The sequence below is a fragment of the Martes martes genome (genome assembly GCF_963455335.1).
Source record: "Martes martes genome assembly, chromosome: 6".
Classification (NCBI taxonomy): Eukaryota; Metazoa; Chordata; class Mammalia; order Carnivora; family Mustelidae; genus Martes; species Martes martes.
In genome coordinates, this window is record NC_137893.1 from 30,619,330 (window position 1) to 30,646,221 (window position 26,892).

The 26,892-nt window shown below is 33.4% G+C and overlaps 1 protein-coding gene across 1 annotated transcript in view; it reads left to right on the forward strand.

The window, feature by feature from the left end:
- Positions 1 to 26,892, forward strand: part of ASCC3 (activating signal cointegrator 1 complex subunit 3) — a 341,793-nt gene that overhangs the window by 245,156 nt on the left and 69,745 nt on the right. Inside the window, exons 32-37 of the mRNA XM_080806019.1 lie at positions 5,098 to 5,235; positions 5,313 to 5,433; positions 6,593 to 6,725; positions 9,868 to 9,993; positions 23,226 to 23,337; positions 23,533 to 23,667. Coding sequence (XP_080662145.1) covers positions 5,098 to 5,235; positions 5,313 to 5,433; positions 6,593 to 6,725; positions 9,868 to 9,993; positions 23,226 to 23,337; positions 23,533 to 23,667 — 765 coding nt within the window. The remainder of the gene's footprint in view (positions 1 to 5,097; positions 5,236 to 5,312; positions 5,434 to 6,592; positions 6,726 to 9,867; positions 9,994 to 23,225; positions 23,338 to 23,532; positions 23,668 to 26,892) is intronic.

Here is a 26,892-nt window from a genome sequence, read left to right on the forward strand (position 1 = left end):
GAGTAGAAATACTCAAATACTAAAGAATAATTAGGTCTGCTGATCGTCTGTGTAGTTCCCCAGTTGTGTGAGTGTAGTACACAATTCATTATTTCAAATCTTACCTGGTTTTGCCCACAGTCTAAAACAGTGAGGCCCAGACTTAAGCCAAATGAGTGATTTCATTATTTTAGTATATCACATCCCTGTGGTAATTAGAAGGTGGCATTGTGGTTGAGAGCCAGGCCTCTTGGTTTGAATACCGACTGCCCATTACAAGCTACATGACCTTTGTGGGGTGTTCAGCCTCTGAGCCTTACCCCTTCAACTATAAAAGAATAATAATAATCCTATCCTTACAGGATTAAGTATTAAATGCATTAAGTTATGTAATGTACTTAGAACAAGCCTGGAACAGAAGTAAATGTTCAATAACTGTTTTGTTTGTTTGTTTTAAGATTTTATTTATTTATTTATTTGAGAGAGAGAAAAAGTGAGAGAGATCATGAGAGGGGAGAGGGTCAGAGGGAGAAACAGACTCCCTGCTGAGCGGGCCCCCCCCCCCCAACCCAGTGCAAGACTCGATCCTAGAACTCTGGGATCATGACCTGATTCAAAGGCAGTTGCTTAACCAACTGAGCCACCCAGGCTCCCCTAAATGTTTAATAAGTGTTAACTGTTACTACTGTTATAGTACAGCAACATTGAATACCTTATAAATGGATAAGTTCTTTTTGCTGAAATCTCTGTGGTTAAATTTGCTATTATTTTTATAACATTTTTCTTATGTTCCTCCCTAAATTTAACTCATATTAATGTAGTATTTGTTCACTTAAATTATGAGACCTTAACAAAGTAATTTTATAAAATCCCTTTCATCAGCTTTGTCTGCATTTTAAAAGCTTTTCAAGACATGGAATGCTCTCCAAACATGTGTTAGAATCTGAACTCTCCAAAAGTGGAAAGAAGCATAAAATGTATATTCCAGAATAAATATGAACACTGACTTGGATTTCCTACCAATAGCATAGTGAATTAAGTTAGAAATATTAAGAAGGAAAAATCTTTAATATTTTGCCCTACAAACCAGTTTTTATAATGCCATCATTAAGAATTAGGAAGGAAACACATTAAGAAGGAAACACTGAAAATAGTATTGTGTTTATTTAGCAGACATAGCAAAGATTTACATGTTATTGTTTAGATTTCATTTATATATTTAATTTACATGTAATCTTATATTTAATTACATATATAAATATGTTTATGTATTAATAGTGTGGTAAATCATTTTGAAGGGTCATTGTTGTGTGCTTCAGAGAAGACAGCAAGGAACATATGATAAAGAGTATTGGCAAAGATTGGAAACTTACTTTCTTTAATTAATTAATATTATTTTTAAATCTCTTTTCCCTTAGTAAATCAGCAGGATGTTCTAAAGTGTTTCTTTCATTTTAACTTCTTCCCCTTCAGTCTATGGGGTTTATCATACAGAAGTGTTTTTAAGAAATTAACACTTGGTAATTATAAGGAAATGTTTAACTTTAACATCTGTACCAGATGTGATATATTTAATGATCTTTGTTTTTAAAAAGTTTCGTAACTTTCATTATTCTTCGGTATGCTGCATCTTTATTGAGCATTTGAGACAATTGATAAGCATTATTCAGTGGCATATGGTCTGAGTCTGACGTGCTTTGAAAAGAGTACAGAGTTTTCTGATAATGAGGATTCTGTGAAAATGGGAAAACCAGCACAACAGATATGCTTTGAGAAAGTATGGGTTTTTAGCATCTTGAAACAATATATCACACTCAAAGGGACAGAATTGGGCTGTACAATCTGTTAGCTCATTCTTGTCCAATCTGGTCTCCTCCTTTCTTTTGGAGCCAGCATTGTCATCAACTCACTGAATTATATTCTGACTGGAATGTATTTCGGGCACAGAGTAATGTATCTACTTAAATGGAATCCTATATTTCTACAAAAGCTTTTTGAGTGTAATAAATTTAAAATATAAAAAAATTCTATTAAGTTAAGTAATTGGTTCAACAGTTTACATATGTGTCTCCTCCACCATCACCCTAAAAAAAAAAAGGCACTATTTAGAGGAATATAGATCTGTTTTTGTTTTATTTATAATATTGAATAATTTTTCTTGGTTTAACTATCAGGTAGTCAGTCAGACATTTCCAAGACTGTTGGAAAGATACCTATACATTACAACAAATGTTGGTTGAATAGAAATGAACTGTGGAATTAAAACTTCCTCTGTCAGCGTTTTAATTATCATAATTATTCTAATTAAAATTCTATAGCAGCCTTTCTTAACAAGAATTAAGCCTTAATGTCTTAAGACATCCATTGCATGTAGAAGTGAACTTTTCTCTTAACCATCTAGAATGGTACTATCTATCTTTGGAAAAATTAAAAAGAATGTAATTCAAATATTTTTTTTGTGAGGTTTAATTCTCTTATGGAACTAGGGTCAAAAGAGTCTACTCTATAGTATTCAAGATCACTGGGTCTTTTAATTTGAAATATACTGGAAGGTGTAAATGTTACATTAGAGCTGTACTATTTTATGTAAGGGATTAAATGTGATAATCTTTGTAAAGTGTTAAGCCCAATGCCTGACACATAATAAGTACTCAACAAATAATATGTATTACCATGTTTTAAGCTTTTGCTATCCTGTTTCTCAAAAATTTTGCTTATATTGTGATCAAGATGAAACATTTTAAGTATATAATTTAATCAAAGTTGTGTAGACTTTAACCAATAATTTATATTTTCATACTTAAACAGGCTGTCCTGGTAGTATCTTATGCTTAATGACTGAGTAACATTACTATAAATTTTGCTTTTCTGTGGTGTTCAAATAACTCAGAATTCATGTACAGTAACTATGTAATAAATGAAGTTGTTTTTTGTAATTGTCCTCATGAGGATTTTAGGTCTTTGCCAGTTCAGATAGGCAAATAGTTCTTTTTAATGCACTGATTTATGTGAAAGTGGGGGCAGGGGGAAAGAGAAACAGCCTTCCCTGATGTGAAAGGACAGGATATTAATGCCTCACCAAACCTCCTGCCATAGGATTCTTTAGCTTTCCTATATTAAATGGTATATTTTAGGGGATATGATTGGCATTGCCATGGAACAGTATAAATTATACAAGTTATAAAATTATACTGTTATTAAGTTATGAAACTGAAAAAAATAATTCCTGAAGTTAATTGTCACAGCAAGAATATCAGTGAATTAATTCAATAGTGTAAATTGAAGATATTTATGCAGTGAACTATTGAACAAAAAAAATGGATAATAGGCTGTCACTTGAGAATAGCTAACATAATTTATGAGACAAGACAAGCACCTTTCTTATAGCATACATTATAGCATACAGCTTGCTTATCGTTTGCTGATTTTAAAGGTAAAGTGGATTTATGTTACTACATTTCCATATCCTTGCTTAACAGTTTATAAAATGAGTATTCAAGAATATCAGGTGACTATACTGTGATTGTGAAACAGAATGAACTGTTTATATATTGCATTCAGTTCAGGGAAAGTTGATAAATAACATAATGTGTATACGACTAAAATATTACTTTGTTTCTATGAATGTTTTTTATACATTGAGAACTATTACAAAGCCTAATTTCACCTTCCTATTTTTTGAATTATCAGTGTAAAAACAACTTATTCCCACATTTTAAAAAATTGGAAAAATTTTCTGCCCATTGAAAATAAGATGAGTCTAAAAAGCAATTGGAGTGCTTCATATATGACTATATTGTCTTACGCATTTTTGCTAAACCACAGCAGCCAGTTAAACTTTTGTGAGATTTTTATGAGGTGCTCACTGGTTTCTTCACAACCAGGAGAGTGAATGTATTGCAAGTATATTTGTGTATATTAAGGGAAAAAAAGAAATGAGATCCGAAGACAGGGTCAGTTGTTTATGCTATCTCAGTCTTCAGGCATATAAAAATTATACATGTACCCATTTCCAAGTTTATCCTCCACTGTTTTTCACTGTTGGAGTATGGTAGGGAAGTTACAGATATAACTAAAATATGTCATTCTTTTAACTGTTCATACATTCTCAAATCACTTGATCTCTTCATTACTCCCCTCATCCTCTGCTTTAAGGACCAGTAGAGGTCTGTCATTAAACAGAAAGAGATTGGGCTTTCTATTTAGTTCTTTACAGGGAGTAAGTTTTATAAGAAAATAAGATTTGTTTCTGTTGCCATAAAACCTGCATTGCATTAAGTCTTTTCTAAGTAGAATGGAAAGTGATGGAATACTCAGAGATGATATAAGATAATAAGTTTCAGAAACTCTTTAGATATATGAAAACTTGGCGAGCTAAACTGAGACTGGAAATGAAATAATTTTACTACATATACAGCTTAATAGCTCTAATCAATAAAGAGCCATTACAAACCAGTAAGGGGAAAAAAAAGCTATCATATCCACTTAAAAGACAAAAAGATAATTTACCAAAAAAGCCTAGTAAATATGAAAAGTATTTTACTGCACCACTGGTCAAAGAAATGAGAAGTGAACAAAAATATACCCATTTGATTTTTTAAATGAAGAAGCTGAGGCTGAGAGAGGTTGTATGATTTGCCCTGGGTCATTAAGTTCCGTTGAGAAAGCTTAAATTTGAATGATTCCTGACTATTTGGTGAGATTATGACTGATTTTTTTGCATTAATTTTTTGTCCTTATTTTCTGAATTTTTAGCACTGAGCCAAAAAAATAGAAGGTTTTTCTATTACAGGAATTGAACAAGACCCTGAAACATTTTAGGCAACATTATATCCTTTTTAATAATTTTTACTCATTTAAGGAGTCATTGCATTAATCCACAGATTTTTTTTCCTTGATGCATGAGAATAAAATGGGTACTGTTAAACTTTAATTCATTTAGGGTATATATTCTCACTAACTAGGTATTTTTTGAATTAATTTAATTATAACTGTAGATGAGGCCTATATTTTTTACGTAATATAAGAATCAAAAAACAAAATTAGTCAAATATAAACTTAGTATGAAAATTTTAAAGCTAATGAACCTACATCCTGTCATTGTGCTTTTGTTTGCAGATGGAGAATATCATTGGGACACTAAGAGATTCCAACCTGAAGTTAACACTTGCTTTCGGAATAGGAATGCATCATGCTGGACTACATGAGAGGGACCGAAAAACAGTAGAGGAGCTGTTTGTAAACTGTAAAGTTCAGGTATTTCATTTTTCATAAACAGATATTTAAATGTAACTCAAAAGTTATGGTTTACTTAAATATATTTTATTTTCTAGGTTCTGATTGCTACAAGTACATTAGCCTGGGGTGTAAACTTTCCAGCTCATTTAGTAATCATTAAGGGAACAGAATATTATGATGGAAAAACAAGACGTTATGTGGATTTTCCCATTACAGGTAATTTTTTTTAACTTACAGATATATTAAGCTTCTCTTTTAGCCTTAATAATCTGAATTTGCATGAATTGAATTGTAGAGAGTTGATCGCATTTGAACATACAATGAGCAAATTGTAAATTTTTGTTTCAACTGCAAATACTGTTCAAAGTATTGAGCCATTTTATTTACTTTAACATACCTAATTTGTTAATAAATATCAACTCTAACCAATGGTTTCAAATTCACAAATAGATAAAAAGTACTGATTAGTAGCTATTAGTGACTTAATAAATCATAGTTAAACATTATACTGTTTAATTTTAAATCTTTTTCACTAGAAATACTTCCATGGCACTTCTAGAACCAAAGGGCTTATTGCTTCAATGTGTCCATGAACATTCTATTAACATATTTTAAAACGTGATAAAAGCATTGTCAGTTCTGAAGAGGGAAATTGTATTTCCACACAAGGATTACGTGTAAAAAATGTATTTCTAAATAATTTTTTACCTCAGAGATTCTTGCAGTATAAAACAAAGAACATTTATTCCATAAGTGGGAGGAGGGTGAGGGCAAAATGGACTCATGGGGTCCATTCCTAGGGAAGAATAATCAGATTAATCTGCTGAAGAGATTTGCTCATATATGTCTTACTTTTTCTTGTTCAATTAATTAAAATAGTGATTAACTCTTTTTTTAAGATTTTATTTATTTGAAAGAGAGAGAGAGAGAAGCATACACAAGCAAGGGGAAGGGCAGGGAGAAAGGAGGGAATCTCAAGCAGACTCCGTGCTGAGTGTGGAGCCCAGCGTGGGCCTCAGTCCCACCATGCCAAGATCATGACCTGAACCAAAACCAAGAGTCAGATGCTTAACCAGCCGAGCCACGCAGGGGCCCCAAGTCTTAAATAGCATTTAACTAAAGGAAAGTTAACATTCTTACTTTTACAAACAGTAAGTAAGAGAGACTGTTTTGGGGGCTTCAATTTCCTGTCATAATGAATTAATTATTTAATTATTAGGGAACCCAACAGTAGGCATCAGAGACAATAAGCATACTCTTAAAATATTCTGTATCCTTTGTTATTTTGTTGTGTTGTCAAAACATGCTATCATCACTAAATATACCTTGTGCTATCTGCCATCTTGTTGAAAACCTCTTGTTCTCTTTTTTACAGATGTACTCCAGATGATGGGGCGTGCTGGGAGGCCTCAGTTTGATGACCAAGGCAAAGCTGTAATTCTGGTTCATGACATAAAGAAAGACTTTTACAAAAAATTTCTTTATGAACCTTTCCCAGTAGAGTCAAGGTAAATTTTGCTGTAAATTAATTTAAATGGATTCATTTCATAACAAGTTAATATTTATCTCATGGTATTTTATTAGATAAAAATCAGTAAAAGTTCTAGTTCAAAGAATTATTTGAAATGAAACTGAATTAACACTGTAAGACAGAATTCAATTATAATTTCATTTTTAAAAAACCTTTTAAAAGAAGCAATGTAGTATTGTTTGAATCACATGAACTCTGAAGCCAGATAACCCGGGTTCATATCTGAGCTCCACTACTTACTTCCTTGATCTTCAGCAAGTTATTTGATTCCTCAGTGCCTTAGTGCACCTATCTGTAAAATGGAGATAATAGCGACACTAGCTATCTCATAGGTTACTTGTAATGATCAAATGTATAGTGCTTATAACAGTGCCTATCACATAGTAAGCACTTAATAAATTTTAGTTTAATGTGTGTTTTTGTACCATAGTTAATAAAGAAATCTCCAAAATAAAGGGACTTGTAATGAATAATTTAGGCTACTGCCTTATATCAGAATTATCACATACTTCTTTGTGGCCCAGTAAACTACCCCTTTGACAGAGGCCTCCCTCATTTTCTCAGTGGAAAATAGCCTTTCTTCCTCAGATTTATATATTTTTTATTTATAACATTAATCACTTGCTATCTTTTGTTGTCTTTTCTAATATACTGTATTCTGACTGCAAAAGGTAACACATATTTGTAATTCACAGTGTAAATAGTTACTGAAGTTTTTATTCTAAGTGCTAATGTTCAATTTTTTTAATTTAGAAAATATAAAAATATGGATTCACTTAACACTGTGCTGAGGGAAAATTTATGATCCTGTATATAATATGCATTAATAAGATGTCTATATATGTTATAAAAGAAAGCATGAATAATGATCTAAATATTCATCTCAAAAATTTGGAAAAAAATTAGCAAATTGAACTCAAGAAAATAGAGATAAGAGCAAGAATCAAAGATTTGAAACCAAATACACATTAGAAAAACATCAAAAAGTCAAAGGTTGGTTCTTTGAAAAGAAGAATGAAATCAATAAACCTTTAAGTCTGATCAAAAATATAGAAAGAAAGAATGAACAAAATAATATGAGAAATGAAAATCTCACAGGCATTAAAAAGATATTATGAAAAACATATAAATAATTTTAAAATTTAGATCAAATGGTAAAACTTATTAAAAAAAACTTATCAAACTGACATAAAAGAAATAGAAAATCTAAATGTTCTCTTATTTATGAAAACAGTTGAGGGGCCCCTGAGTGGCTCAGTGGGTTAAAGCCTCTGCCTTTGGTTCAGGTCATGATCTCAGGGTCCTGGGATCAAGCCCCACATTCAGCTCTCTGCTCAGCGGGGAGCCTGCTTCCCCCTCTCTCTGCCTGCCTCTCTGCCTACTTGTGACCTCTGTCCTCAAATAAATAAATAAAAAATCTTTAAAAAAAAAAAAAAAGGAAACAATTGAATCTAATATTTTAAATCTTGCCATAAAGAAATCTTCTCACTCAGATGCTTTACTAGTGAATTTTTCATAACATTAAGGATGAAATAACATCAGTCTTAAATGAACTTTTCCTAATAGTAGAAAAAACAAACAAGACCATTTACCAACTTATTTTATAAGCCATGTTACCAAAACCTGGTGAGAAATTTACCAAAAAGAAACATTAACAAACCTATAACTTTCATGAATATAAATATAGAAATCCTAAACAAAACATTAGTAAATCAAATTATGTATAATTTATCTTATAAATGTGAAGTTGATTTATTATTTGAAAATAAATTACTATAATTTACTACATTAGCAGGAAAAAAATGAGGAAATCATATTATTTATCAAAATATTTATTATTATATTATATATATTATTATTATCAAAAATATTTTTTAAAATTCCACACCAATTCATAATAAAAACTCTTTGCAAACAGGAGAATAAGGAAATGTCCTTAATCTGACAAGGAGTAAATCTGTAAACATCATAATTAATAATGAAATACTGAAAGTTTTCCCTTTGAGATAGAGAATGATATAGGAATATTGTTCTCCCCGCTTCCACCAAACATCGTACTAGAAGCCCAGGCCACTGCAATAGGTAAGGAACAGAGATAAGTCAGAATATTCTTTTGAACAAGGGTAGTGACTAGACAGCACAAAAGGAGGGCTTCCAAGGAACTGGTGATACTTGATCTTAGTGTTGGTTACGCAGGTGTGCTCACATTGTGAAAATTACTTGAGTTGTACATGTATGATTTATGTAATTTTCTGTATGTGTATTTCAGTAGTTAACTAAAAATGTTAATTTTGTACCTTAATACGACTATTATTAATACTTACCTATCATGGAGTATTCCTTAGTTTATACATTAACTTCTCTATTAATGGGCCTTATGAGTTTCCTATTTTTTTTTCCTTATGTATAATGTTGCAGTGAAGTAACTTGCTTCCCTACCCTCGTCTATAAATGTTTCCCTGGCAGGTGATAGTGAAAGTGAAATTGCTGCCCTCCCTATTGAGTATACAGATTTATATTCTGTTACTGGTGAATTGAGAGTAATACAGAAACTTTTCATGTTGTTTTTTTAAATCATATAATTTAATACCATTTTCTCATATTCTTAAAACATCCTTTGCAAAAACTATTTTTAATACTCACATAATGTCCCACATATAATTTATTTAGCCTTTTCTTTTGTTTGGATAATGCTACCCCTTTTTCACATTTTACATAGGAAACTAAAATGAACATTATGTTATGCTAGTCTTTCAACACATCTGATCATCTTTGAATACTCTGTAACACCCAGCACAATTATGTTTCATATGGATAGGAACTTAACACTCACTGGATAAATGAAAGCAGTATATATCTTTGCTCTCTTATAAGTGTCATCCCTTTCCTGGCAGCTCTCCTTTCATCAGCCTCAGTATTATTCCATACTTATTCCAATACCCCATAAGTATACTCTTCCCTGCTCTCTAAGTTACATCTTCTATTGCCCACTCTTTCCTTTCTCCTTTGGCTCACATCTTCTGAGAGTTTCTAGCCCCATTCCATCAGCCTGCTATGTGAGATAAAGTGTGTTTCATTTAATGTTCATGTGTGTTTCCCATGTCTTGTTCACTGTGTAGCTTATTGGGAGTGCTCTCTGACCATTTAAATGCAGAGATTGCTGGTGGTACAATTACATCTAAGCAAGATGCAATGGATTATATCACCTGGACCTACTTTTTCCGACGTCTTATCATGAACCCCAGGTAAGTGCAGGGCAACTATATATCGTTCTGTTTCATACTGAAAGAAATTATGTCTGAAATTTCATACATAACAAAAATCAGAACCTTAGGCATTCTAGGTATGTGAATTTTCCCAGAGAATCACATGATATCTCTGATATCACAATATATTGTGATATATTTGAAAATGAATAATGGTTGCATTTATTGCTTAGCTTATTTTAGTTAACTTAGGATGTCCTTGAGGAGTTTGCTCTATAGTAAAGGAGATAGGACACCTGAATTCATGAAGAAATGTGCCAAACCAGACAGTAGTTATTGCCTTAGGTGCAGTCAGAGAAGAGTGAGGCTTGTGCAGTTACAGAGGGAAGACTTTGTGAGGCATCTGTAGAGGTTAACAAGAACCCTGCAGGAGGAAGTAAAATGAGAGGAGTTGAGGTGGATCTTCTTCACTGAGCACCTATTTGTCAAATGGTATGTAGATAGTGAGGGAAAAATTAGTGTACATTATCCCCTGTCTTCAATGGCTGATCTTTTAATGTGGGAAAAAGATAAATGATTACCATGTAAATCGTAATAGAATAATATAGCTCTAATAGAACTGTATTAAGCCTGTAAGAGTAAAATCTTCACAGAGGGGATACTTCAACCAATTTTGAATTTGGAAGAGGAGTAGAAGAGGTAAGAGGCACAAAAGTACTATGTGGACATAGGCCCTTGTGACTTGAAAGGGCATTTTGTAGAGTGTCAAGAAGTTTGATGTAGCCAGAGCTTAAGAGTAAGAAAACCAAAAGATTGTCTTGACCAGAAAGTGGACCACTCACCAGAGAGTAAATGACCTGTGTGTCATGCAAAGGAGCTAACATCTGATCCTTTTGGCAGGGGTGAGTGTTCAAACATGGTTTAACATCCCCAAATTGGATTTGGTTTTGTTTCAGTCCTAATGACACTATGACACTGTGGTAGGGAAAGAGCTGGAATGGAAGATATTGAAAGCAGGAAGACCAGTTAGGAAGCTCTTGAGTAAGAGAGGTGAATAGGACCTTAACAGTTGCAGAAGGAATAGAAGGTGGACCATGGGTGGGGAACATATCTGATATATTGGTAAATATCAAGGCATTGTAAGGTCTTGAACGGAGAGATCATGATGAAAATATCATTACCAAATCTTACCTGTTCGTGTCTTAAAAAGTTTGTATCTCATTTCAGCCATCATTTCCACTCACATAGATCAGACTTTGAAAATATGGTGACAGTTTTCTGTTTCCTCAGTTCTTCAGGCCTCTGGATTAGATACAGAATATCATTTGGGAACATGACTATGGGATTAATGAGGTGTAGTCATCCAGCACTGCAAGTGTACCATAGCAAATAGATCGCAGGATTAGAACTGTGGAAAGTGTACCGGGATGGACTTTACCTGCACACCGGTCCAGCCTTCTTGTTTGATACTGAAGAAAGGGAGGTTGGAAACTTGAAGTGACTTGCTCTGGATCCCAGAACTACTTGAATATAAAGCCAGAACTTGACACCATTAAGTTTTCTGACTCAACTCTTTTTTTAGAAGAACTAGTGGCTTGGTATAACTGTAGATGTATTTCTTTTTTTCTTATGTCATAAAAGATAGAGGTGCTTAATATTGCGGAAGGAGATTTGAACATGGAATCAGAACACTAATTCCTGGTTTAGTTAATACCCTTTACTGTTTGACCATGAGTCACTTCACCTCTCAGCTTCCCTTTCTTCATCTGGAAAGTGAGTAATAGCCTCTCTCCCTCACAGGATCATGTTGAGAATCAAATACATGCATTAAAGTCTTCCTAAGTCTTGTATTAATTATGAAGAACTTAATTAATGTTGATTAGTGAGCTGTTATTCTTGTACAGCCTTTCAGTTGCTTTACTGGTCCATACCATCCTGAAGAATCTAGTTTAGAGACTAAGAGCCTAATCATTTGTCAGTTTCTCTGATTAGCAAACAGGGAATAATTCTCTGAGTTCTTTAAACTGGTTCAAACTGAGTTCAAATTTAAATTGAGTTCTTTAACAAATTAGAGTTCTTTACTGAACTCTGTGTGTGCATGTACTCTTCTTAAATTTAAAAAAAAAATTTTAACTTTCAATTAGAAACAATTTGGGACTTTAAAAAAAAAAAATGGGAAAATAGTACAGACACTGTATATAGCCTGCATCCAGCTTCCTCAAATGTTAACATCTTACATGACCATAGCACGTTTGTCCAAACCAGGAAATTAACATTTATGTCATACTATTAACTAATCTATAAACTTTATTCAGGTTTTGTCAGTTCTCCCATTCATGTCCTTTACTGTCCAAAATCCAGTTTAGTATCCTGCATTACATTTAGTTTTGTCTCTCTAATTCACTCTAACGTGCGACATTTCTTCAGTATTTGTCTACTCTAACTTTGACATGTTAGAAGAATACTGGCCAGTTATTTTGTAGAATGTCCTTCATTTTGGGTCCTACAAAGAGGGAACTGGAACAGACATCACTCCCTATTGTTCTGGTTGCAAACTACCTTCTATTAATATTAATATGGTGAGAAAAATCCAACATGCAACTATAATAAAGAGTGTTAATTAAGGACAGAAGAAGATTATGTTTGGGAGAGGTTAGCACAGTGGACAAAGATGAAATCTTGGGATGTACTTGGCTTACAACTTAAATTATATTGAGCCTCTGAGCCTGGGGACTTCTTGGGTGTTGACAGTTTAGGGTATCTCCTGCTCATATGATTGTAGTGCATGTAAATAGTGAGTATTCTGTAGTTCATATTGCCTCCCCTACTTTTACCTGAGGGCTATCTTTGCTAGGGGGAAATTCTAGCACGGGGAATCAAAGGATGCATTAGCTTAGGGCACTTGGTTTTTGTGGCAACTGCTTTTCCTGCCCTCTTCCTGACCCAAATAAAAGCTAAGTATCCCCTACTACCACCATCAACACCACCAAAGGAAACATTAACCCATTCCATCTCTAGGTAAGAGTCTGTTCCTCTCACCTTCTTGGTTTTGCTGTCACTCTTCTGCCTTCCTCAGTGCCCTCTCCAGCCCCTATAGCCATCCAAGTTCTAACAGTCTTAAAAATCCAGTCATATATTGATAAATGCACTTAAATCAATTTCCAGGAGGTGATGATCTATACACTCTCAACTATCCTCATCAAAGTTGCTAATTCCTTTAGAGTAGTCACCTGAACATATTTTGATATACCTAGCTAGGTTAAGACTCTGACTATTATTATTATCCTGAAGTAGAAACCTGTGCCCAAGCTGTTGCCATGTGAATTAATCAGTCCAGAATAGGTACAGCAATAAATTTTTTTTGAATGGCTATGGTGACATTTTTCAAAGAAAGGGAACAAGCAATCCTAAAATTTGTATGGAACCACAGAAGACTCAAACAGCCACAGCAAACCTAAGAAAGAACAGAGCTAGAGGCATCACGATCCCTGAAGTCAAATTATATTACAAAGCTATAGTAATCAAAACAGTAAGATACTGACATTTAAAAAGACACATAAATCAATGGAATAGAGCAGAGAACCCAATAGTAAGCCCACACATATATGGGCAGTTAATGTACTCAAAGGAGCCCAGAATGTATGATGGAGAAAGTACCATCTCTTTAATAAATGGTATTGAGAAAACTGGATACCCACCCATATATCTCACCATGGACAAACATCAACTCAAGTGGATTAAAGACTTGAAGGTAAGACCTGAAACTGTAAAACTGCTAGAAGACATAGAAGGTAATGTCCTTGACATTGGTCTTAGTGATGATTTTTTGGATTCTACAGCAAAAACAAAGGCAGTAAAAGCAAAAATAAACAAGTAGGACCACATCAAACTAAAATAATTCTGTGCAGTAAAGGAAACTAGCAAAATGAAAAGGCAGCCTACCAAGTGGGAGAAAATATTTGCAAATCATATATCTGTTTAGAGGTTAATATCCAAAATATATAAAGAATTCATACAAATGAATAGAAAAATAACAATCTGATTTAAAAATGAGCCAAGGATTTGAATAGACATTTTTCTAAAGAAGATGTACAGTTGGTCAGTAGGTACATGAAAAGGTGCTCAGCGTTACTAATCATGAAGGAAATGCAAATCAAAACCATAAGATATCATCTCACACCTGTTAGAATGGCTATTATCAAAAAGACAAGAAATAAGTGTTTGTGAGTATGTGGAGAAAAGGAAACGCTTATGCACTGTTGGTGAGAATGAAAATTGGTGTGGCCACTATGAAAAATAGTATGGAGTTTCCTCAAAAAATGAAAAATGGAACTACCACATGACCCAGCAATTCCACTGCTGGGTATGTATCCAAAGAATGCGAAATCACTGTCTCAAAAAGGTATCTGCACTCCCATGTTCATTGCAGTATTATTATAGCGAACACTTAGAAACAACCTGTGTCCATCAGTGGATGAACAGATAAAGACATGACACACACACGTACACACACACACACACACACACACACACAGAAATATTGATTATTCACAAAAAAAAAAAATGCCTTATAGAGAACAGATCATGGGGGAGGGAGGCAAAATGGGTGAAGGAGGTCAGAAGGTACAAACATCCAGTTATAAGTTAAATAATCCTGCAAATCTAATGTATAGAATGATTATAGTTAATACCGTATTGTGTATTTGAAAGTTAATGAGAGAATAGATCTTAAAAGTTCTCATCAGTTTATAACTATGTAAGATGATTAATGTTAACTAGACAAATTGGGGTAATCATTTAACAATACAAACATATATCAAATCATTATATTATATAACTAAAACTAATACATTGTTGCATGTCAGTTATGTCTCAATAAGGAAAAAAACTGTGATTAGCAACTGTATTGGGTTCTGTTGGGAGGTAGCAGCAACATAAATAATGATCTCTAGTCTCAAAAATCATAGACCTACCTTAAAATGGTGAGGTAGAAACAATTAAAAAATTAAATCTATATTCCTTAATTCAGTAAACATTTATTGAGTGCCTGCTTTATGTTAGGTACTATTCTAGGCATTTTGAAGATGTAAATAAAAAACTTCTTGCTTTCATGGCAGTCTTACTCTTTTAGCAGAGACGATGAGTTTAAAAGTTATGCTGATAGAAATCCAAACTCCAATGAGATATCATCTCACACCTGCCAAAGTGGCTAAAATTAACAACGGAGGTAATAACAAATTTTGGTGGGGCTGTGAAGAAAGAGGAACCCTCTTGTACTGTTGGTGGGAATGCAAACTGTTGCAGCCACTCTGAAAAACAGTATGGAGGTTCCTCAAAAAAGTTAAAAATAGAACTAGCCAACAATCCAGTAATTGCACTGCAACATTATAACATATTTACCCAAAGGAAACAAAAATATTGATTTGAAGGGTTTCATGCACCTCATTATTTATAGCAGCATTATCAACAGTAGCCAAATTGTGGAAAGAACCCAAATGTCCATCAACTGATGAACGGCTAAAGAAGAAGTGGTGTGTACACACACACACGCACATGCGCGCACGCGTGTGTGCACACAGAGGAATGTTGCTTACCTGTCAAAAAGAATGAAATTTCGCCATTTGCAATGACATGAATGGAGCTACTGTACTATGCCAAACAAAATAAGTCATAGAAAAACAAATACTATATGATTTCACTCATGTGGAATTTAAGAAATGAAACAGATGAACATAGGGGGAAAAAGGAAAAAAGAGGGGCAAACTATGAAACAGACTCTTAACCATAGAGAACAAACAGAGGGTTGCTGAAGGAGAGATGGGCGGTGGGGGCAGGGGGCAAGGTCTAAATGGGTGAAGGGTATTAAGGAGGGCACTTGTTTTAATGATCACTAGATGTTGTATATAAATGATGACTCACTGAATTCTATACCTGAAACTAATATTACATTGTATGTTAACTAACTGGAATTCAAATAAAAACTTGAAAAGGAAAAAAAGAATGTTAGGTTAGAAGGTTATGAGTGCTTTGAAAAAAAGAATGTAGTACTGAAGACTAGGAGGCCAAGTGGGCAGAGAGGGAGGGTTATGGTATTAAATATGGAGACAGGGTGGGCCTAATTAAAGGTGCTAAAGAGGGAAATGGGAAGATGTTGGTCAAAAGGTACAAATTTCCAGTTATAAGATAAATGCTGTAATCTACAGCATGGTGACTGTAGTTAATAATACTGTATATTTTCTTTTTTAAGTGCTGACTTTTGAATAAAAACTTGAAAGGGATGAGAAGTTTGACCACATTATATCTAGGGAAAACATTTCAGACAAGAGAACAGGAGAGGTACTAAGGCATGCATGTCTGGTGTTCAAGGTATGGAAAACAGAAGTTGTAGCTGATGAGAAAAAAAAAAAAAAAAAGGAGAAGTTGTAGCTGATGCAGAATGAATGAGGGGTAAACAGTAGCAGGAGATGAGATTAGGGACTTGGGGGATTGGTGGTTGTACCAGTCATGTGAGACTTGAGAGACCATGGGAAAGACTTTGACTTTCATTATCCATGATATAAGAACCATTATGGGGTTTTGAGTAGAGGACTGACAGGATCTATTCATTACATAAGTCTGGTCGATTATAATCATAAATGTTAAAAATAATTTAAGCTAAACTGTTGAAAGACAAATTCTCAGATTCAATTATTTTAAATCCAGGTAAACATGATTTGTAAGAAACATCAAATCACAGTGATATTAAAAAGTTGAAAGTTAAGGATTGAAAGAAGATATGAAGGACAATAACAAAGAGAAAGCAACAGTTGTAGAATTAAAATCAGAGGAAATGAAATTCAAGGCAAAGAAACACTTTTTAAAAAGGACAAAGAAGAATGGTTCATATTGATAGCAAGCACAATCACTAATAAGTATAGTAGTTTATAGTAGTTTACAAATTTTTAGGTAACTAAAAACATAGCATCAAAATACAGAAAGCAAAAACTGATAGAAATTCAAGATGTTAACTAAATTACAATCCGGAGGAAATCAGCATTCCAAAGAGAGATAAAAAGTACTTCATAAAACAGGATTTGAATAACAGTATCTTTGAAAATATGTATGTATCTTTATAATTCTCCTCCTACAAAGAATAAGTGTTCTTCTAAACACTCATCAAAATTTATTTATAAAAATGTAACATGCACCAGACCACACAGAAGAACTCAGTGTATTTCAAAACGTAGTGATCAAAAGGCTACATTCCCTGAGTATAATGCAATAATAGCAGAAATAAACAAGAAAATGATGGCAAAGGCAATCTACCTACTTGGGATTTAACTATTCTTATTCTAGTGGAAGGTGAAAATTTATTTTAAAGGTATAGACTAGAGCTATAAGAAAATAAAAGTAATACATAACAAAGTCAGTGAATTTCAGACACAGCACAATTCCAAGGAGTATTCATATCTTTAGACCATCTACAAGATAGCATGAATGCTTGAAAACAAAATAAGCATTCATCTCTAGGAACTAGATGAACATTAGCAAAATACAACTATGAGAAAGGAATTTATAAAGGTAAAAATTGAAATTAATAACATGAGAAACAAAAACATATACTATCATTATTTATAATTTATTATACTTGAGTTACTGTTTTAAGAGCCTAACTCATTTAGTATCATTATAATCCTCATTTTATAGTTGAAGGGACTGAAGCACAGGGAGACTGAGCAACTTGCCCATCACCACAAAGCTCCTGAGTAGCAGAGGCAGCACTGGAATTCTTCCGGCACTCTAGCTCCAGAGGCCACAATCTCCATCCCAGGCTCATTATCAGGTCCAGAACCCAAATAGCCACACTCCCTCTCCACTTCTTCCAGTGCTATGCTGGAAAATGTGTTCTTTATGGAAACCATACCATACAGACTTTGTCCATGTAATGCAAAAAAAAAAAAAAAAAAAAATCAGTTTTAATATCTATACCTTTACATCTGGACAAAAATGAGAACATGTGCCTAAAACAATTTTAATGATTTATGTATTTTACTTAAAACTTCTGTTATAGTGAAGCTCTACAATTTTCTTTCTGATTGGCCCATGATTTTATCTTTTTCTGTGTTAAAAATCACCTGTTCCATAATCCGGAAGCAAAGAAAAGCACAAGAGTTCAGGAAATTGGTAAATTTTTCCTACTTATTTTTAAATCTATTAGAAGTTTCAAGGAAGCTAAAATCATTGTCTCAAATGAAGGGTAGTTTTAATTTATATATTTAATTTTATTTATTAAATTTATTATAATTTTTTTTTAATTTTGATGTGTACTTTTAATTTATCTTTAACACTCCATATTATTCAGTGTCACAAATTGAGATGTGACTTTTGTTTGGGTGGGACAGGCTTATATACATGCATGTGTGTGTTACAACGAGAAATTGAGGTTTATTTAAAATAGAAAAAGATAAACACCACTTTCAAAATACAGTCACACCTAGATAGTAAATATGACCAAATTCTCCAGCCCCCTTCATTTAATCATACTACTACTGTAAAGTACCCCCAGCACACCACTGCCAAAAGTAGAACTTATGTTGACAAAGATTCTGCCACTGTTCCTGCATTGTTCTCTGTGTGTCTGCTTATAGTCTCCTGCATGTGTGATATGTATATATATGCAAATATATGCACATGCATATAAAGATATTTATTTATATGCATAAATACATATGTAGACACACATTACATTAGTGTGTTCAAATGTATATAAACACATGTACTGGTGCATCATGAAATATAATATATTCCAAATTGAGTTCTGGATTCAATTTGTATGTTCAATTTTGCTCTCTGTTTTCCCCTGAGAAAGCTTATAAACATTTCTGGGACAAAAAATGTTGTGGTAGTTTCAGCTGTCCCTGCAACCACTTTCATTATTTGTGTCATTATTACTGCTGCATAATCTGAACATAAAAAAACATGGTGCTGTAACAAATGACTTCCCAGTACTGACAGTTATAGCTGCAGCATTTCAAGACTGATGAAAAATTTCCCAGCAAGATCTCCGGCCAGGTTTACAATAACGAAGCAGGAAATGGCTGCCACTATTCACATTAAATCCAGACTGTTTGGTGTAACTTTATCTATGTTTTCGATTACAATAAAATCTCTTTCATTCCCAACCAGCAAAATTTCATCCTTATTAACGTTGCCAAAAGATAACTTGAAGTTTCATGTGTGGTTTTCCTGTTTGTCCTTTGATAAGATCTTTTAAAGATAATTTTTTTAAAGTTGTTTTACCTTTTGGATTGTTTAAATTTAATGAACTTTGTAAATTTTTACGAGAGGGAGAGGTTTGTTATGACTTTTTCCCAATGGACTGCTAATAGAAGTTAGCTTGTCTAGCCCATGTGCTAGATGCTGTCAGTATCAAACTGCCTTTGACTTTCACACCTCCCAGGGGACTAGTAATTGTTGTGTTCAAACAGCCTGTAATTGTGATCCCGCTGGCTTTCTCAGTACGCTTCTGGCTATTAGAATCATTAAACAACTCAGCACCTGTTAACAGCATTGTAAATATTCAACCCTGCTTGTGTGCAGGTTGAGTCCAATATAGAGAAATCTTACAGAGCTCAGCCTCATAAATTAGAGCTTCTGACAAGTCAATTATTGTGAAACTGGGTTTCTCTGTGAAATAAATGAAATAGCATGCTGACAAAAAGGTAGGCTGTCTGTTTATGGCAGAGAGAAGATAATGACTTGATGATCCAATGCAGTGAGCATGAAACTACATTGTATCCTTTGTCTGTAATTAAACAGTTGTGTAATATTTCTGTTTTAATAACCAGTAAATTGTAAATTTTGTACTGTGGAGAGTGCAACATGAAAACAGACCTTTTTACTTAGCTGCTGCTTGCTTTTTCAAGTTAGTGAAGTGATTATTGAAATTAATGATATATAATGTTTTAAGCTAAATACTTATAATTATTTAGGCCAGAAATTACCCAGTGACTGAAGAGTTCATGCAGTAGAAGCAAAGGCCATATAATGCTAATGAAGATCATGTAAATATAAACTCCATTGTTTATTTACAGAAAACTGTCAGAATATATTATCTCTCAAAATTTGATGTGACCTAGACAGTAATTCCATTTACATTTAGTTTATCTTACAGTGTCTTAGAAATTATATATCTAATTAAGACATAGCAAAGCTAACTTTTATAAGAATTTGGAAATGTAAGTAAACTTAGGTCAAATATTAGCAAAGAATAGTAGTATAAATCAGTAAAGTTACATCACAACCAAAATTATGCATTTTAGTGTTTGTGTAGGGTGTATAGAAGACAAGTCTTTTAATGACTGAGATTTTCCTATTCTTGAATGTAATATTCTACCTAGCATTTTCTATTTTTAAAAGTTATCACTTTCTAAAAATAAATAAAAGTTATCATTTACATATGCCAGGATACCTGAAGTGAAAAATTTTAGGATTTTTTTTTTAAGATTCTGGATTACCCCCAGATTCCATAAGGATAAAACTATTGATACTGAGTTAATTGAATGTCAATCCAATTACTTAAATTGAATTTTTGCATTTCTTCTCTTAGGCAAGTCAAGTGTGGGAGTGTTGGTGAGCACATTAGAAAAGAACAACCATATTAAGAGGAAATACCTGGAAATTTTTTAAGTTATTTTGAAAAAACTGTGTTAATTTTTAGCAAGTTAGAGTATGTGTAACGTAGTCATCAAATAATTTGTTGTAATCTCAGAGACATTAACTTTAATTGCTTTTTTTTTTCATTTTTGCAACTTACTTTAAATGTTTAAGAAATGTTTATCCTGACTGTGCTTTATCTGAATAAAAGCTACAAATTAATCTTAAAAACTTCCCAATAAACTTAGATAACATTAGAAAGGGTATTAGCCCATCAGAATATTCCTTGTAAATATTTTAAAAATTCATAATTTTTGAAGGGGAGTTTTTATCACAGATGGTTTTAAATATTATTTGTAAGTATACTAAATTTGTTAAAGTAAAAAATGGTAAAGTTGTCATTCAGTTATATTTATAGGGTAAAGGCTTATGGTAATCAGTAGCAGCACCCATGAGATCTTTTTCTTTTCAAATGGCCTTGTAAATTTTTAGGCAAAAATGGTATTTTAACTTTTTGTTTTTCATGGTAAATTATTTTCAAAGTGTTTTCCTTCTGTAATTTTAATTGCATGAAGAATTATTTGATTCTTGCTGTAGAAATTCTACTTACTCAATTCCTGAGCACATTTTCAGTTGTTTTTTTTTTTTCAATTTAGGAATAATTTTATCAACTGTGTATTAATCCAGACAGCTGAAAATAGTGTTGGAAAATTTATAGATTTAGCAAGCCAAAAGAATGTGAAATATAAACACTTCTGTTGTAGAACGTTTGGCTGATAAATTCCATTTGTTGGAAAAAAATGAAAGACAACAAGTATCACTATTAATTTGGAATGGCTTTAGAGATCTCTGATGGGGTGTTGAATGTCCAGAATTTTTAGTTTCACCTTTGATAACAGAATACATTATTCTAACTAATACTTATTTTACTCATTTTTCAGGAAAAAGGAAATATTTTCTAATGGTTTCTAATGCTGGTTTTTTCACTTTATATTCCTGGTTAGATAAAAGTTTGTACATTTTGTTTAAATTAACAACAGCACTGGTTTCAGTACTTATTTATCTGTTCATTGATAAATACTGCTTTATTTTGGTCTGTGACAATTTTTCCAGGAAAAGCAATAATTTCTCAGCAGATAAAAATGAAAAATATTTCTCTTTTGTGAAAATTAAAATCATCAGCATGTAATTATGATTTACAGTTACTTTCCCAAGTAAATAGTGTGTTATTAATCCTTACTCAGTGGAGGCTGTCATATCAGTATACCTAGCCATTTGTGCAAACATCTTTTTCTATTGAAAGTATATTATCTCTTTCTATTGAAAGCATATTATGTCATCATTTAAGTCCTATTTTGTGTATTTTTATTTTTTTAAGATTTTATTTATTTATTTGACAGAGAGAGAGATCACAAGTAAGCAGAGAGGCAGCAGAGAGAGGGGGGGAAGCAGACTCCCCACTGAGCAGAGAGCCTGATGCAGGACTCGATCCCAGGACCTTGAGATCATGACCTGAGCCGAAGACAGAGGCCTAACCCACTGAGCCACCCAAGTGCCCCATCCTATTTTGTGTATTTTTAAATAAATTTTTGCAGTATACTGACCCCAAATCTTTCCCTTTGAAGAAAGAAAAAAAAAAGTCACCATACTTGGCCTGTTGTGTTTCCTTTAGGCTTCTCCCACTGAGATTGTTAGCACTTGCTTCCCAGACCAGGGCTATCTCCTTGCTAGTCCTGTGCAGAAGTACAACCCTTGTGCTGGGGTTTCAGGGATGAGTCTGTTCTGAGGTCACTTTACATTCGTGTTACTTGATTTGGATGGAAATAGAACATATAATTCTCTATGCTGACCAAGGTATAGGATTCACCACCAGGAATTAGAGAGCTGCCATGACGTGGGATTATTCTGTCACCCTTTGGATCAGTTCCCAGACACAGATCCCTAGCAATCTTAGATATTTGGCAAGACATTTTTGGACTTAGAGGGAGGAGCATTCAGGTGAATTGCATGTCCTTCAGCTTTTACTCAGAAAATATACAGAGCTGAACCTGTGTGTTTTTTGTATATAGAAGCTTAGTTCAAATGCTTTATTGTTAGTGTGATGATGTCCCTTCCATATATATTTAGGGTGACATGTACTTATTAAGCATTTGGAGAACAATAAATGACTAAATGTCCTAAAAGAACTCATCTACTACCCAAGTCAATAGTTCTTTGAGTTTTACTAAAGTTACTGAGGATGGATTTTTGTATATAGAAGGGAATTATATATAATATATAATATGCTTCTATTTCTAAATCTAGTGTGTAAGTTTAGTTTGCTGTAGAGGTATAAAGTGAAATCATGCCAGTTTTAACACTGGAAAGTTAGTATCCTTTTAATGTGATGCTGAATTTTATCTGCTTATCTTACATATTTTAATGTATTATCATTGTTCATTGGTGTCCACAAATCTTAGTATGGGAATTTTGATCTGTACAGTGAAACTGGCATTTGGCAGTTGTTTTACTTCTTTGATTTGCCATAAGTGTAATTGTTCTTTGAAATCCTGAACAAAATAGAATGATAAAAAATTGAAATGCTAATTTTAATAGAAACAATCTTGAAACAAATAATGGCCTTCCTTATTTTCTAGTTACTACAATTTGAGTGATGTGAGCCATGATTCTGTGAACAAATTTCTGTCTAGTCTGGTTGAGAAGTCTCTGGTTGAATTGGAACATTCCTACTGTATTGAAATTGGAGAGGTATGACTTAGTCCTATACATTCCAAGTGAAAAGATTGTCCAGCTTTTTAACAGTAGGGCTTTTGTTCTAATGATAACTGAAAATTTGAACAAAATTGTTGGAATAGCAACCCTCAGTAAGAACTATTAATTTTATGAATGAATGTGCTTCTATTGTACTTTTTATTTGTCATTTTATCTTTCTTTTTGAATTAGGATAATCGGAGCATTGAACCTCTGACATATGGCCGAATTGCCTCTTACTACTATTTGAAGCACCAAACAGTTAAAATGTTCAAAGAGCGTTTGAAACCTGAATGCGGTACTGAAGAATTGCTTTCAATTTTGAGTGTGAGTTTCATGATATTATTGCATTGCTTTTTAACATAAAGAGATTATATCCTATATATTTCATACCTTCTCTTTTAATTTGTGTCTTAAATTGCTGCCAGCCAGTGCGTCTAGAAATTTGGCAGAAACTGTTTATAAAGTCGTTTCCTCTGCCAAACAAGATCACTACAGAGGAACGTATTTGGACCAAGTTTCCCACATAATTTATTATCCAAACTTGGGTACTTCTGAGAATGGAATGGATCACTATTAATATTTAAGTTAGGATAATAGGTATAAACTGGGCTATCTTTCAGCAGCCAGATGATCACCCTATCCTTCAATATCCTTCAATATAATAACTTCTGTGAATTATAATTGAAAGCTTTCTTACTGCTTCTTTTGAGTCATTCTTCTTGAATCCATGATGTGTGTCCATAAGGACACACAATTAAGATCACTTAGATTTACTTATTGGCAAAAAAGCTGTTCAACTCCCACCCTTTTCCCCCTTCGAAAATTTGTATTTTTACAACCGTATTTATTACAGGGTAAAAACAAAAACAATTTAAATTTAATTAGTACAAAACCTTGTTAGCACATTAGTCAATACATGTGTTATAAATGAACACTACATGTTATCTTATTCCTCAGGCTCATTGGCATTATTTTAAAGAGTTAAGAACCATTGGACTTATAATGTCTTTAAGGTCCTTCTCTTACACATTCATTGATTTTGAGATAGTTCACTTACTTACTAGCTTTTTTCTTACCTCCTTTGTTTATCATGCTCAATGGCTTCAATATCCCATTCACAGTTTCCAATTTTTCGTGTTTTTCCTTTGAGAAGCTGGTTTGTGGATTTTGTATGCAACATAAGGCCAAGTACATTATAGTGAGTCAGAAAATAATTTGTTAATGAATTGGTGGATGGATCCTGTTGTAGTCGTCAGTTCTGTTATTTGCTTTAAAGAAAAGAGTAGAGAATTAAAGTATATGATGCCACTATCAAAAACTTTTTTATAAAATTAAAAATTCATTTCTGAAATAACAAGTGTAAAAAAATAAGAATTTTTAGTTCCCTAAGAATGAGGTTTTTAGTATTTCTTAGTTGGAGAGTCATAAAAATAGGATTTATCTGGGTGGGAGACAGTAAAATCATAGTTAATTAATTTGGGCAAGTATTTTAAACTAGTATTTTAAACTAGATTTAAGAATATAATTTTCCTTTCATATTTACCTACCTTGATATATTTGTCTAATCTAATATTTTAAAATATAGCCTACCTTGGGAACACACGTAATAAAAGCTAACACCTTTGAGCACTTTTCATGTGCTAAGCACTATTCTAGGAACTTTACATCAATAAACTCATTTAATTCTAGCAATAACCACTCATTTTACATTGATAACATCCCATTATTATTCCCCTTTTACAGGTTAACTAACCTAAGATTGCACATTAAGTCAATACTTAATGGCTGCAGTCTAGCAGCCCAAGTATGGGTGGGGTTTTTTGGTTGTTTTTTATTTTGTTTTGTTTTTTATTGTTATGTTAGTCACCCTGCAGTACATCATTAGTTTTTGTTGTAGTGTTCCATGATTCATTGTTTGCATATAACACCCAGTGCTCCATGCAATCGGTGCCCTCCTTAATACCCATCACCAGGCTCACCCATCCCCCACGCCCCCTTCCTTCTAAAACCCCTTCCTTCTAAAACTTCCTTCTAAAACCCTCAGTTTGCTTCCCGGAGTCCATGGGTTCTTAACCACACTGTCCTGTGCTGCCTCTCATGTCACACACACACACACACACACACACACAAACTGAAGTGGAAGATATTAAGGTAGGAGGTACATGTTAAGACTAGATGCTGGACGCACATTTTGGATACTAACCCAAGATCATATTTGCAGATATCTTCCATTCCGTGGGTTGCCTTTTAGTTTGGTTGATTGTTTCCTTTGCTGTGCAGAAGATTTTTATCTTGTTGAAGTCCCAGTAATTCTTGCTTTTGTTTCCTTTGGCTCTGGAGATGTGTCTAGTAAGGAGTTGCATAGTCTAGTGTGTCAGTGTGTCAGAGAGGCTGCTGCCTATGTTCTCCTCTAGAATTTTGATGGTTCCCGCATCACATTTAGGTCTTTCATCCATTTTTAATTTATTTTTGTGTGTGGTGTAAAAAAAAAAAATGGTCCAGTTTCATTCTTCAGCATGTTGCTATCCAGTTTTCCCAACAGCATTTGTTGAAGAGACCATCTTTTTTCCATTGAATATTTTTTCCTGATTTGTCTAAAATTACTTGATCATAGAGTTGTGGGTCCATTTCTAGGTTTTCTATTCTGTTCCATTGATCTGTGTGTCTGTTTTGTGCCAGTTCCATACTGTCTTGAAGATTACAGCTTTGTAATAGAGCTTTGCCTCCAGCTTTGCTCTTCTTTTTCAAGATTGCTTTGGCTATTCGGGGTTTTGTGTGGTTCCACACAAATTTTAGGACTTTGTTTTAGCTCTTTTTTTGCAAAAAATGCTAGTGCTATTTTGGTAGGAATTGCATTAAGTACGCATATTGCTTTGGGTAGTATAGACATTTTAGCAATATTTGTCCTTCTAGTCCATGGGGGGGAAAAAAAAGACTGGATGCACATTGTTTGTAAAGGTTTGTGAAAACCGTATGCCTATTACACTCCATATCCCTCTACATCCCCCTAAAAAAAGACCCAAAAATATATCCGGTATCAAGTGAATTAGGCTGTTATCCTCTTCAGTCTTCTCTGAAAAGGCATTGGTCAGAACAAGAGGTCTGCCCGTTTCTTTTCAGCAGCCTGCTTCTTTCCACCATTACACCATAAAACCAGTTACACTGATCTCATGGTTTATTTTTATTAAAATAAAGTCAGTTCTTGTGATAAAAAAAATCATCTGCGAATACATGTAAGATAAACTCAACAGTGTATTTATATGGATATGATTTGGGGTACCCGTAATAATTTTCACAGCAACAATGATGTCATCTCTTCATCCTATGTGTTTAGTCTAGGAAACTCACCCTGTGCTACCTAGCATCTAAGTCTGTAATATCTCAGTGACACTGGTTTTTGAATGAGGATATTGGGGTTTTAGAACTGTGGGACACATATTGACAAGAAGATCTGCAGGTACCACTGTTTTATTAATTTCTTGTGTAGAAATTACTTTCCATTCACTAGAGAACATATGTGTATAAGTAACAAAGAAATATTCAATCGTA